Source organism: Eschrichtius robustus, chromosome 20 (assembly GCF_028021215.1).
Source record: "Eschrichtius robustus isolate mEscRob2 chromosome 20, mEscRob2.pri, whole genome shotgun sequence".
In the NCBI taxonomy this organism is placed as follows: domain Eukaryota; kingdom Metazoa; phylum Chordata; class Mammalia; order Artiodactyla; family Eschrichtiidae; genus Eschrichtius; species Eschrichtius robustus.
The window spans coordinates 42,860,305-42,874,497 of record NC_090843.1 but is presented as its reverse complement, the minus strand read 5'-3'; the positions used below and the strand labels follow the sequence as shown (position 1 = coordinate 42,874,497).

The 14,193-nt window shown below is 39.6% G+C and overlaps 1 protein-coding gene across 1 annotated transcript in view; it reads right to left on the bottom strand.

Moving 5' to 3' along the window:
* Positions 1-13,153, bottom strand: part of INTS2 (integrator complex subunit 2) — a 56,920-nt gene extending 43,767 nt beyond the window's left edge. Inside the window, exons 1-9 of the mRNA XM_068529681.1 lie at positions 12,914-13,153; positions 11,626-12,084; positions 10,654-10,792; positions 8,312-8,414; positions 7,353-7,466; positions 5,569-5,699; positions 5,150-5,323; positions 2,093-2,319; positions 277-402 (exon numbers count right to left, since the gene is read on the bottom strand). Of these exons, the coding sequence (XP_068385782.1) occupies positions 277-402; positions 2,093-2,319; positions 5,150-5,323; positions 5,569-5,699; positions 7,353-7,466; positions 8,312-8,414; positions 10,654-10,792; positions 11,626-11,918 (1,307 nt within the window). The 5' untranslated portion in view covers positions 11,919-12,084; positions 12,914-13,153. The remainder of the gene's footprint in view (positions 1-276; positions 403-2,092; positions 2,320-5,149; positions 5,324-5,568; positions 5,700-7,352; positions 7,467-8,311; positions 8,415-10,653; positions 10,793-11,625; positions 12,085-12,913) is intronic.
* Between the last annotated feature and the right edge of the window lie 1,040 nt (positions 13,154-14,193).

Genomic DNA, 14,193 nt, shown 5'->3' with positions numbered 1-14,193 from the left:
GCGCAGGCTCAGCAATTGTGGCTCACGGGCCCAGTTGCTCCGTGGAATGTGGGATCTTCCCAGACCAGGGCTCGAACCCGTGTGCCCTGCATTGGCAGGCAGATTCTCAACCACTGCACCACCAGGGAAGCCCTGATATCCTTTTATTAAATGATAATACCTATGTCCCTATCTTAGACCATTTTGTAGTAAGCTCCTAATTAATTTTATACACGTGTTTTAATAAATAAACAAAAGCAGACCTTGAGAAAATAGTACAATTATATAGTTGGGTACCTGACAAGTGTAGAAAAGGCCAGTAGCATACAAAAGGAAAGTGAAACAAAGCGAACCCCAGCTGGTGTGGCAGGAGGACGGCTTGTCATCAACTGCAGTAATTGCTCAGCTTCTTCCTCAGTTGGTCTAAAAAAGGAATACATTATTAGGTTTTACTTTTTTCAGTTGAGAGAAGGAAGAAGGGACTTCTCAACAGTTTAACCTTTCAGATACAAATCTTGAGCTTTATAATGTACCTCACTATTTATAAAATCTTTAATATCTTAAGATGTCAAAAGCAAAACTGTTGAATTCACAACCAGTGTTTTTCCTCAGACACAAATACAGGTAGTCCTCACTTTGCACAGTAGTGTGGGACCATAAAAATAACGATGCAAGCTGAAACTGCATCAAGATCTTAATAATCAATGGGGAAAATTACAACTGTTCCACGACTTTTAAAATTTTTGTCAGGCCATTAAAAACTCTGTTGGTTACAATGCATAGGGAAATTTTTTTAAATAGTAAAACTAATATTTATATAGCATTTTATAATTGGATATATTAGAAACATTGGGAATTAAAGTGTTTTCTTTGTAAAAGACTTATCAAGAGTGGTTTGAACAGCCCTTGCCACCTTCTCATTGTATAACTTATAATATGGAGTGAGCATCTTCTCTAAGCCTTGATGAACTGTCATACCCCCTTCGAAGTTTGGATCAGCTTCCAACATTTTATCCTTTGTACTTCCAGTCATGAAATATCTGAGAGTTCCTTTAATGTGAATATTTTTGCCAGCATCAGTCCTCTGGGCCTTCATCCTTTTTGTCACAATGACTTTCCTCAAGTTCGCCTTCACTAAGCTCACCTGGCTACGTATCTAGGGTCTCTCAAATGGCAGCACTGTCAACATTCTCACAGTCAGCTATTTCTTCTATTTACGTTTGGCTCAAATGTCACTTCCAGTGTTAACTACTTTGTTTCTTTGCTACATTTTCATTTTTATTGGCCAATTCCCTCTTTCAATTATCCATTTCTGTAAAATACCACATGGGTTTATTCACTGAGAGACAAGGAGATGACACTACTAACTCACTTTGCTGTCTGTTCATGAACTGAGTAATAGTTGTGCATTGACTAGTTACTGAAAGATTTTAAAAGAAATGATGTGATTGGTCACTGCTCACCATGTGCCTCTTTTATTTACACAGTGATGTGTGGCTTAAAAAGCTCTCAGCAAAGTTTGTACTTTATACAATAATTTGGTTAATGTATCATAGTAACTGATACATTAGTTGTTGAGGGAGCAGTGTTATTTAACTGAAGTGTGGTAACTGAAACTCATGTTAACAGAGACGTGCAAAGTGAGGACTATATGTATAACAGTTGAGGACAGTATTCAAAAGGATGTAGTCCAGTGACTAAGAAATCTCATGCTTAATAATCACATCATATCAATTTTAAACAATCTATGATCTCAGTTGTAAAAGGAAACACAGAACACGTTTACTTCAACTAGCTGCATGGGCTAGGCAAAGGATAACTCACAGATCACTCATGACAGTCATGTCAAGCTGTGGTAGAGTCACAGGTTTCTTAAACTGCTCTCGCTCCTCCCACATTTACATAATTCTATTTACAATCAGACCAAAATAGATGGATACATCCCAGCTAGGAATGTTTGCCTTAGGTCTTCATTCTTGATATAGGCGAGCTCACTACCTAAGCCCAATAGAAAACCCAAATCCTCTGAATAAAAGGCCTGTGGCTCACTTTCTTGGGATTAGAAATAAGAAAGTAAAATGACAAAAAGGTAAAATATCAAATTATTGAATACTTGAGTCCAGCGATCCCCATCAAAGCACAGTACAGACGTAAGAGTGCACTGGCTTTCACAACATGCTCTTCTTTCAGCCCCGAATACACAGATACATTGGGCTCCATCTCCACATCAGCTTCTTCCACAATGCGGGTACTTCTTACTGTGGGAAGAATGCCCATCAACTCCAGAAGAAGCTGCCTTCTCATTTGCCAAAGGACAGAACTACTGGTCTCTCTTTTTCTCTGTAAGGGAAAAATATGGGCCACAAAAGGAAGAAAGCATGGAGCACTTACTAAGTCAGAAGGAAGTTCAAACAAAGCTCTCCACTTAAACACTTGAAACTGATCCATTTGAGGAGGCTGAGGCTATCATAACTGCAGAATCTCATTTTAATCCATCGAGCAAATTCAGTGGATTTGACAAATACTCTACTCACCCTAATTTGGACTGGTTGTACAGAAAATACTAAATGAATAACAATTTGAGATGTAAAATATCACGTAAATGATGCTTTCAAATACATAATGACTAGTGGAGTCATATGTACAAAGTGCTCAGATTGTGAAGACACAAGGGCTTGGGTGGAAACAACAGCTCTGCTATTAATTGATTATGTACTTTTAGGCATATAAGTTAACCTCTCTGAACCCCTTGTCTTAAATGACAAGGAGATGAATATCTTATTAATAATATTTAACTCCCAGGAGTGCTGTAATTAGGAGTTTACAAGTCTACCACCCCCCAGTTCTTCAGGCAGGGATAACGTCCAGTCATCTCTTATTCAGCAGGGCCTGACATATTGTGCCTGACATATCGTGCCTGACATACAGCAAGCATTCAATATTTTTTAAACAGATGAATGAACGAACAAAGATAATAAATATGAAAGCAGTTCTAAACTGTAAAGGACTAGGCAAAAGTTAGTTATTATTTTTAGAGTGTTTCAAAGTAAAATATGGTAAGCCTGTTTTATTAATGATATAAGGTTCAAATAAGAAAAGTTTATTGCACACAAAGAACAATTACAAACAAGAGGATCATACCAAGTGCTTAGCACAGTGCCTGACATATAGAAGGAATACTAGAAATATTCACTTCCTTTTCGAAAGCAAAGTTTAAAATTAGTTTTCAAATGGGCTAGAAGTAAAGTAAAACTTGGATACAGAAAAGTATGGTGAATTCATGGCATAAAAAAAATAGACTGAAGAAGGATCTAAGCAGTACACATGTTACTGTCAAGCTCACTGACCTCAACAAGTTAAAAACCATTATGCATTAGCTTCTTTGTAGGAACAGGACTCTATTCACAGAGTTACCATGAGATGCTTTTTGAAAAAGTACAATATTTTGCAAGTTAAAAACTGTTGCAAAATATAACATATATTCATCAATAGATGGATGGATAAATGTAGTAGATACATACAATAAAATATTAGCCTTAGAAAGGAAGGAAATTCTGACACATGCCACAACATGCATGGACCTTAAAAACATAATGCTAGGGACTTCCCTGGAGGCTCAGTGGTTAAGAATCCGCCTGCCAAAGCAGGGGACACGGGTTCGAGCTCTGGTCCAGGAAGATCCCACATGCCGTGGAGCAACTAAGCCCACGCGCCACAACTACTGAAGCCCGCGCGCCTAGAGCCCACGCTCTGCAACAGGAGAAGCCATCGCAATGAGAAGCCCGCACACCACAATGAAGAGTAGCCCCTGCTCACCGCAACTAAAGGAAGCCCACACACAGCAACAAAGACCCAACACAGCCAAAAATAAGATAAAATAAACATTATGCTAAGGAAAATAAGCCAAACTCAAAAAGAGAAATACCACTTATACAAGGTACCTAGAATGGGCAAATTCATAGAAACAGAAAGTAGAAAAGAGATTACCAGGCGCTGGGAGGAAGGGGGAATGGGAAATTACTGGTTAATGGGTACAGAGTTTCTGTTTGGGATGATAAAAAGTTCTGAAAATGAATAGTGATGATGGTTGCACAACATTGTAAATGTACTTAATGTCACTGAACTGTACACTTAAAATGATTCAAATGGTAAATTTTACATTATGTATATTTTACCACAATAATATAATAATAATAATAATAATATACACACACACATATTAAAAGTACAGTCTACAATAACAACTTGTATTGATGACCTAATGTAGCAACCTAATGTAGCAGTTCTCACGTAGCTGACCCAGAAACCTGGAGATTACCAAAATACTCTTTTGGGGGTCCAGAAGGTCAAAAATATTTCCTTAACATTATAGACCTTTTTTACTCATTTTCCCACAAGTATACAGTGCAGTTTTTCCAAAGGCCAGACATAAAAAGACTTGCAAAAATGCACAATGATACCACTCTTTTCAGTAAATTTTTGTTTTGGAAAATATGGTTATTTTTCATTAAAAAAATATGTTATAGTCACATTTAATGAGATTATTATTGTTATTTTTAAATGAATTATAAATAAATATTCCCAAAACTGCAGTTTTCATTTCTAGTATGGTAAATATCAATAGATAAAAGCCTATACAGGGACTTCCCTGGTGGCGCAGTGGTTAAGAATCCTCCTGCCAATGCAGGTGACACGGGTTCGAGTCCTGGTCCGAGAAGATCCCACATGCTGTGGAACAACTAAGCCTGTGCGCCACAACTACTGAGCCTGCGATCTAGAGCCCGCAAGCCACAACTACTGAGCCCACGTGCCACAACTACTGAAGCCCATGCACCTAGAGCCCGTGCTCTGCAGCAAGAGAAGCCAAATCAATGAGAAGCCCACACACCGCAGCAAAGAGTAGTCCCCGCTCGCCGCAACTAGAGAAAGCCCGCGTGCAGCAACAAAGACCCAACACAGCCAAAAATAAATAAAAAAAAAAAAAAAAAAACAAAGCCTATACAAAAGCTCTTTGGAGTCCTCAATGATTTATTTTAAATGTTAGGAGGCCCTGAGACTAAGAAGTTTGAGAACCACGGGCTTAATGACATCATTCTAAAAGTGTTTCTTCCTCTCTTACTAACTACTAAAATAGCCTGATCCTTGGTCTATACACATATTTCTCCCTCACCTGCTGTCCATTTCGGATAAAAGTTCCAAACCAAGTCCGGACTTTCGCATTTGTTCCAAGAAGCAAGCCACTAACAAAACAAACCAAGTCACTCACTCCGTCTTCACTAGCTTCATTTTTAGTATGATCCAAGGTCAAAGCCACTCCAAGACCTGGCAAGTGGCATTCTTCCACCTAACAGAGCAAAGAAAACAAACTGAATTCAATATCATAAGGAAAAGGGCCAGGATGAGAGAATCTAAAGCATCTAAAGTTTAGGGGAGGACATAACACAAAACATAAAAACCCAGAGAGGAAGGTAATACATCCAGTCTATAACTATAATTCCAAATCTCTATAATATTCTAAAACCACCTTGAGAAGAGTTCCTGGTCCTAATATAAAGGCTTTTGTCTCAGAAAAATAGTAAGATCTCTTACCACCATGCCTCGGACCTTCAGGGCCTGAGAAGGATTCATTTTACATAAGAAGCGTAAGGCATCCGTCCTCCGCCTTCCTCCAAGACTCTCTTCATCTTGTCGTTCTCCATTTTTGATCAGGCCCCTACAAACTGAACATTTAATAGGCTCTATTACTTTAAGCTTTGTAAGTAGGATATCAGAAACAATTTTTTCAGCCTTGAGAATCGCTCATTTATGCAGATTAGACACTGCAGAAGAAGAGGATCAGGAAACTTGAAAACATAGCAATAGAAACTGATCAAAATAAAGCCAAGAGTGAAAAGAAACTCAATAAAATGAACTGTGACCTGTGGAACATCAAATAGTCAAACATACTTGTAATGTCTCAGAAAAAGAGAATGAAAGACAAATATATATATTTGAAGAAATTTTTCCAAACTTGATGAAAACTATAAACCCAGAAGTTCAATAAACCCCAAGCAGCACAAACACTAAGAAAATCATACCAAGACACATCATAATCAAATCCCTGAAAACCAGTGATAAAGAGACAATCTTAAAAGTAGCCAGAAGGGATTAAAAAAAATAAACAAATAAAAGTAGCCAGAGGAAAAAAAGGAACATGTACAGAGGAATAAAGATAAAAATTACCATAGACAACAGAATGACATCTTTAAAGAGCTGAAAGGTCAACCTAAACCTATCGTGTAATATTCAGTAAATCTCTTAGAAACAAAAGGGAAATATTATCAATACCTCCATTTTTCAAATGAGAAGTTAAGTACCTTGATGGAGATCACACAAAGAGTGAGTGACAAGGTTAGAAATTATGCCCCCCAGATCCAGCACCTTTTTCTGCTTGACTCTCAATTCACGAATTATCTTGCTCAATAAATGTAATTTTTACATCACTCAGACCCAAAGAAGAATCTTCAGTCCCTAGCAGTTTGAAATAGTGGTGAAAATTTCAGTTGATCTTTCTCAATTTCTACCCTATACTTTTCTGCAAGCTGACAGCATTAAGGCTAAAAACCAAAGGTCTGATTGCTGGTACTTCTGATTACATATATCTCGTATTGCTCTTTGGCTATTTCACAGATATATGTTCTCTTCCCTTTGTTCACTGAACACAGGGATTATATATTCTATTTCTTTAGTATTTTTTACTTCCCTATTATAGCACTGGTGACGAATGGCCAAAAAAAAAAAAAAAATTTTGCTGCATACTCATTGTACTTAAATCTGTAACCTCAAAACAATTTTAAATTCTCTAAACTCAGCATTTCTACAATGAATATGCACTAATAAATTTTCAAAAAATAAAATCTCAAATAAAACCCTATAAGTGTTTCTTCTTAGCTCAGAAAATAGGTCCTAGGGACTTCCCTGGTGGCGCAGTGGTTAAGAATCCGCCTGCCAATGCAGGGGACACGGGTTCGAGCCCTGGTCCGGTAAGATCCCACATGCTGAGGAGCGACTAAGCCCGTGTGCCACAACTACTGAGCCTGTGCTCTAGAGCCCACGGGCCACAGCTACTGAGCCTGCGAGCCACAACTACTGAAGGCCGCAAGCCTAGAGCCCGTGCTCCACAACAAAAGAAGCCACTGCAATGAGAAGTCCGCGCACCACAACGAAGAGTAGCCCCCACCTGCAGCAGCTAGAGAAAGCCTGCGCACAGCAAAGAAGACCCAACGCAGCCAAAAATAAATAAATAAATAAATAAATTTATTTTTTAAAAAAACATAGGTCCTGTACATGCCCAAGCAAATCTCTTCAATATCCCATTTTAAAATTACATTTACCTTCATTAAAACTATCAGGAACATTGGCCACCAACAGACACAAGAACCAGGCACCATTTCTAACATGGAGCAAGGCTTCAGCTACATCAACTATAGGAAGCAGGGATGGGAGCTCTATAAGAAAACAAAATCAGGGTTACTACTAAGGAGTGATATTTCATTATATTATACATTAAACATCTTTTGACATTTCACCAATGTCATTTAAAAGTAATTTAAATTAAAGTACTTTCTTTTCATAGTCTAGAGCTGAATTGTCCAGTAGGATAGCCACGAGCCACATGTGACTATTAAAATTAAAATTAAATTAAATTAAATTAAAAATAGTTTCATTCCTCGGTCACACTAGCCACATTTCAAGTACTCCATAACCACACGTGGCTGGTGGCTACTGTACTAGACAGCACGACACGGAACGCTGTCATCGCTGTGGTGGACAGTGTCGGTCAAAAGAGTTACTTTCATGACAATTTTCTCTGCGTTTTTATGTCCTCTATCTTTTAATTCTGATCATGCATACCTATTATAAAGAGTCCAGAAAATACAAAACGTGCAAAGAATAAAAATAAAATCAGCTCTAATCCCATCACTCAAAGTTAATAATTTGAAAGATTTTATTTTAATCCCCCTATGGGTATTACTTTTAACAAAACTGGGATTATATTCTACTTACCATTTTGCCATTTGCTTTTTTCATTTAACACATTGTGAACATTTTCCAAAATGATTAAATTTCCTCAAATACACCATTTTAATGGCTGTACAGTATGCTATACTATGGAAATAATATAATTTACTTAATCATTGTCCCACTATTAGTCATTTTTGACCTAAACTTTTAAGGCACATTCTTAATTAGGTGAACCTTAAAATAGCACAACACTCCAGGTTAAGAAGTTACACAGTATCATTTAACAAGAAACTGTATCTGAAATTTATCTTAGCACTCATTATAGTACCTGCTTGTAAAATACAAAGTACATCTGCAGCTTCCTCCAAATAGACTGGACTCTCAAATAGCTCAGATGACTTGAAAAAAAATTCTCCACTGGACTCAGATACCTTTAAAAAAAAAGAAAGAAAAAAGAAATGATGAACTCTCTTAATTTCAGGTAATGAATTAGATCCCTTACTACTTTTGTAATTATTTTTTGAGCTTACAGACCATGTCTCTTAATAAGTCATTAATATACTACAGTAGAATATGCAGTACTGGATGAATTTGTACCAATTTAACCACAATTAGTCAAGTCACATTATTATTCCAGACATGCAATATGAGTCTTGATAATTTATATCTATACAAATATTTGGAGACATCTGGAATTAAAGATAAGACAAGCCAAAGAAATGAACTAAGAATGCTACCTACATAAGTTGTAGTTCAAAAAAAAGCTAAAAAACTGTAAACTTAAAGCAGTATAACAGCTATAAATTCATGTTCTAAATGAAGTATGGGAAAAACAAAGAATAAAAATTTAGGTCAACAAAAGTACCAATTAACTTTTCTGAAAATTAGCTATAAATTCATGTTCTAAATGAAGTGTGGGAAAAACAAAGAATAAAAATTTAGGTCATCAAAAGTACCAACCAGCTTTTCTGAAAATTTCCTACAGAAGTTTCATTGCTACATTTCCCATATACTGAAGGGTGCTGAACTGAAAAACTGGAAACCTCTCAGGGGAGGCAGGTCACTTATTTCATTAGAGGCATCAAGTACAGTATTAAGAAAAAGATGTAGGAAAATATTAGTTAAAATTAAAGACTGTCAAGAATTCCCCAGTGGTTCAGTGGTAAGGACTCTGTGCTTTCACTGCTGATGGCCCAGGTTCGATCCCTGGTCAGAACTAAGAGCCTGCAAGCCACATGGTGTGGCCAAAAAAATAAGGAAAATCAAAAATAAAAGAAAAAGAAAAAGAAAAAATTAAAGATTATCAGTATAGTAGAAAAGAGCTGAAGTAAATAACTTCGTAATAGAAAAAAAAATTAAGATTTGTAACACATCTTAAAAACTATCTAGAACTAACTAAATCTGCCCCCCCCCCATCAGTATTTTCTTTGGAAACAGAATTTAAGTTTTTTTGGCCCACAATTGATAAAACTAAACTTTATTTATTATAAATTAACTAACCTTGAGATTCTCAAAGTAAAAAACATTTGCTTCTCAAACTCTGGGCCCAATCTTATATAAGACATCTTAATATGAAGATCAAATTTAGTTCTCTGTATGGTAACTCCTAACATTCACAAATTTAAAATTCAGAGTTTCAATTAACCATTATCACCCAAAAGTCCATGACCTAAAGTAACCTATGTACACCCGAAACTAATATAACATTGCAAATCTTCAATAAAAATAAATAAATAGGGACTTCCCTGGTGGCACAGTGGTTAAGAATCTGCCTGCCAATGCAGGGGACACGGGTTCGAGCCCTGCTCCGGGAAGATCCCACATGCCACAGAGCAACTAAGCCCGTGTGCCACAACTACTGAGCCTGCGCTCTAGAGCCCCGAGCCACAACTACTGAGCCCACGTGCCTAGAGCCCGTGCTCTGCAGCAAGAGAAACCACCGCAATGAGAAGCCCACGCACCGCAGCGAAGAGTAGCCCCCGCTCGCCGCAACTAGAGAAAGCCCATGCAGCAACGAAGACCCAATGCAACCAAAAATAAATAAATAAAAATAAAATAAAATAATTTTTTAAATTAAAAAATAAAAGAAAGAAAGAAAGAAAGTAACCTATCATTTTGCTGAGATGAGAGGTTGAATAGCCTTCTTTAGTATACAGGAAAAATTCAGTCATCTAGTGAGTGCAGCTAGTCAAATATCCCACGTTCAGTTCAGCTTTGATACTCCCCAATCACCGTTACGTATGAGGTACATAATTCAATCAGTATCTAAAGGAATCTCACACATTTTTTAGGAATCACGTACATATTTCACAACATTTTATGGGAGAAATTATATCCTATAGAGATATTTTCAAATTTTGTCACTTATACAAGTCTTGAGCTATATATCTTTCTAAATATCAAGAAGCCGTTGAATGGACTCCATACAGAAAAAAACCTTACGATAGAGAATGCAGAATAGGCATAAATTAGAGAAAAACAGTAATTAGAAACAGCCTTTAAAAGCAGGCATTTAATATCCTTTCAAGCCTTTGAAAGGAAGACACTTACATAACAAATAGAAATATGTGCACGAGAGGATGCAACCTGCCTGCCTTCTTGCCTGTTTCTACCTTCTATGTGTAGACATCAAGTCATGCATATTTTGAGCTGTGATTAAAATAGACGCACCTTGTTCATAATTGCCAAAAGTTCACTAAGCACAAGACGCAATCGACGAGGTGAATCACTGTGTTCAAACTCTAAAGTCAGTCCATGCTGCAGCTGTGATACCAGGATGCTCTCTCCACTGCCTCCTCCAAGTTTATGCCTAATAAAGTACAAACGCGTAAAACAATTGAGAACACTGGCACAGAAATAAAAGCATAAAAACGATCTTTTATAGAAATAATCTACAAAAGAATGTATGAATTCTTTTCATATATTTCATGAATGTATTACTTCTGAAATATTCAGTTTGTCTATTTCAGAGATTCACAACCTGTGTAAAGACTCCATTACAACTGACAGTTAACACCCACTTCCATTAACAACAGTGGCTCACTACTGGATCCACAATGGGGGAGGAAGGACAAAACAAATGTCCAGAATTTGGGGGACTCAGTACAAGCTTAACAAGCCTCCTACAGGACTTCCCTGGAGGTCCAGTGGTTAAGACTCCGCACTTCCACTGCAGGGGGCGGGGGTTCCATCCCTGGCTGGGGAACTAGGATCCCTGGTTGGGGAACTAAGATCCCTGGTCAGGGAACTAAGATCCTGCATGCTGTGTGGCAGAGCCAAAAAAAAAGTAAAAGCCTCTCAGGAGATTCCAATAAATCCTTCTACTCTAGGGGAACTTACCCTACCCCCTTCCCACTGAGAGTAATTGGCCTAATCAGTTTAGCCTGAGTACAACAGTGTGTAGAGCCAAAGTTCTCAGCACAACATTTTACAATATGGAATTCAAAAGACCCTAGAATTTTAATATAAATAAAGAATAACTTTAAAAAATGCTCTCCAAAGTTCAGATTCCCAATCTCCTCTTTTTTGGAAGAGTGCACTGCAATAAGAAGCCCTAAAATCTCCAAAAAAGTTTGATTCCCTCTTTTTAGGCAAATCCAAGTAAATACCAATCAATCCACATATTATACAGTATTACATTACCTAAGCTGTTGTTCTTTGCTGGCATCCTGTTCTAAAGCATGAAAGTCCACAGACAACAAAGCAACAATGGAATTGACAGCTTCCACTCCAGAGAGAAGACGAAGGATGAGTTTTTTATCCTGAGCCCAGCTTTGGCTCTGGTCAGCAGGAGCACAAAGTGCCATCCGCACCAAGCAGGGCAGGAGAAGTCTTAATTCTGGATCACTTAAAGATGCCAAACGAACAACATCCACCTTCTGCATTGCCTCAAAAGCAAAAGGACTGACAAACTGAAGGCTTGTACACTCGGTCATTATCACTGTTGATCCTAGCGGTTAAAAAAAAAAGTAGGGGTATAACTCCACATGTATGAGTGCCCCTCTTTTTAAAACCTCTGAAAAATGTGGTTTCTCTTTAACAGGCCCCGATGTTGGCAATATTCCTGGCACAATTAAAGGCTCCCTATGTTTCTACTGCCACCTGGAAAATGAGAAAGAAAACAGAGTATATTAATGTCTCTTTCAGACTTAGGGACCTTCTGTTCTAAGACTCCCACTTTGCAAAGAAGGAATATGAAACCCAGAGAGATTAAGTAACAGGCCCAGAGGAGTATTACTAGTCAGTGGCAAAATCCAAGGCTGAACCCTCATCTACTAAATCCCAGTCCAATACTTTCTCCACTGTACCAGTCCTATGAGTGCCACAATGCAAGTAAAAGAACAGCATAGTTAAGGACGCTCCTCTTTTGTACCTCTTTATTTTCACACGCCTACCCAACATATGTGAAGAACCATTAGGCTTCTCTTTCCCACCCTCCACGAGTCGGTGGAAGCACTGGTAAATCGCCTCACTAGTCAGAAGCTACGACAGATTCAACGCCCCGGAGACGTTAACACTATCCTATATCCCCTGTGTCACTAGTAACAAACAAACCAAAAAAAACAGCTGTGGAGGTGCAATTAGCTGTGGGAGAAAGCTGAGTACCACTTGGGCACTTCTCTGTCTTCAAGAGCAATCAGAAACAGAAAAAGCAAGTAGCAGGTCGCCAAAGCCATCCCCTTTGAGACCCACAGACTAGCAGAAACGTGGGTAACAGAGGGCTGGGCAGAAACGTTTTGCTTTTAAGCAAAAGGAGCTGGCCTTTTAAGAGGGGCGGGCTGATAGAGCCGAGGCGCCAAGACCTGTGTGCTCATAGGTCTGGCCCCGGGCGTAACGAGCACCAACCAATCCCCCCGGCTGAGAAAAGTCGGGCAGGTTGCGGACATGGACCCCGAAACGCTCTGAGGCCTGAGAAGTGAAAGCTTCATACCTTAAGATCTACCCTCCAACCTCCCGGGACCCCACGGGGATTCGGCGCCCTAGAGGCGGGACTAGAGGCGGGACGCGGTAGAAATCTAGAGCGCGGTCCGAAGTTGGGCCTAGGCGATAATCCGGATTCCCCAGCCCGGGCTGTGCCCTGAGTCGACCTGGGCAGCAAAAACCCAGTCGCCGGGACCAATCGGGCCAGCGGTGCGATGGGGGCTGGATGAGGACACCGCACAAAGGCACAGCCCGGACTGAAGGGAGGGGAAAGCGGAGGAGACTGTTTCAACCTGCACACAGCACCTTCATTCATCCCCAGCGTCTGGCTCCCGTCGGCCACCGTACTGGACTGAAAAGAAGGGTGGCCGCGAAAGGAAACCTGTAGACGTCGGCGATGATGCAACGGCGCGCATGGGCGGCTCCACCCCTTCCGCCGCCTCTGTGTGCTCTACCCAACTTCCCCCTGGGAGTTGTAGGATCGTGCAGTTTGCAGTCTCTTTCCCGGAGCATACCAGCTGAATCCTTTTAGATAAATCATTAAGTCCCTCCGAACTGCAGTTTCATCATCACAGGACTCCCGTGGCATTCAAATGACAACGTATGTAAAAGAAATGTTAAAGTTGGGACTTCCCTGGTGGCGCAGTGGTTAAGAATCCGCCTGCCAATGCAGGGGACACGGGTTCGAGCCCTGGTCCGGGAAGATCCCACATGCCGCGGAGCAACTAAGCCCCATGCACCAGAGCTACTGAGCCTGCGCTCTAGAGCCCAAGAGCCACAACTACTAAAGCCCCCGCGCCTAGAGCCCGTGCTCCGCAGCAAGAGAAGCCACCGCAATGAGAAGCCGGCGCACCGCAACGAAGAATAGCCCCCGCACGCTGCAACTAGAGAAAGCCCGCGAGAAGCAACGAAGACCCAAGGCAGCCAAAAATAAATAATTTTTAAAAAAATGTTAAAGTTGCCCCCACTATTCTTTGACCAGAACACTAATAGAACCAGACTGTACACATTTCTTTCCATCTCTGCCTATAGAACTGTGGTGCCCTTTCAGCACCAGTTTTATAATCTTAGGATTTGTTGGTGAATTTAAAACGTAATCTAATCCCAAGCCTTCTGCTCTCAACCTCAACACACAGTCATAAATTAAACATCTTCATTTCGGGTTCTCAGGAATCATAGATCCTTAGAGGACGATGGATGGAGTTTAAGGAATTCTCTAGAATCCGTGCAAAATTGTGGGTGTTTGACAGTTCTTCTGGAAAGAGGGTCCAAAACTTGCAACAACTTCTC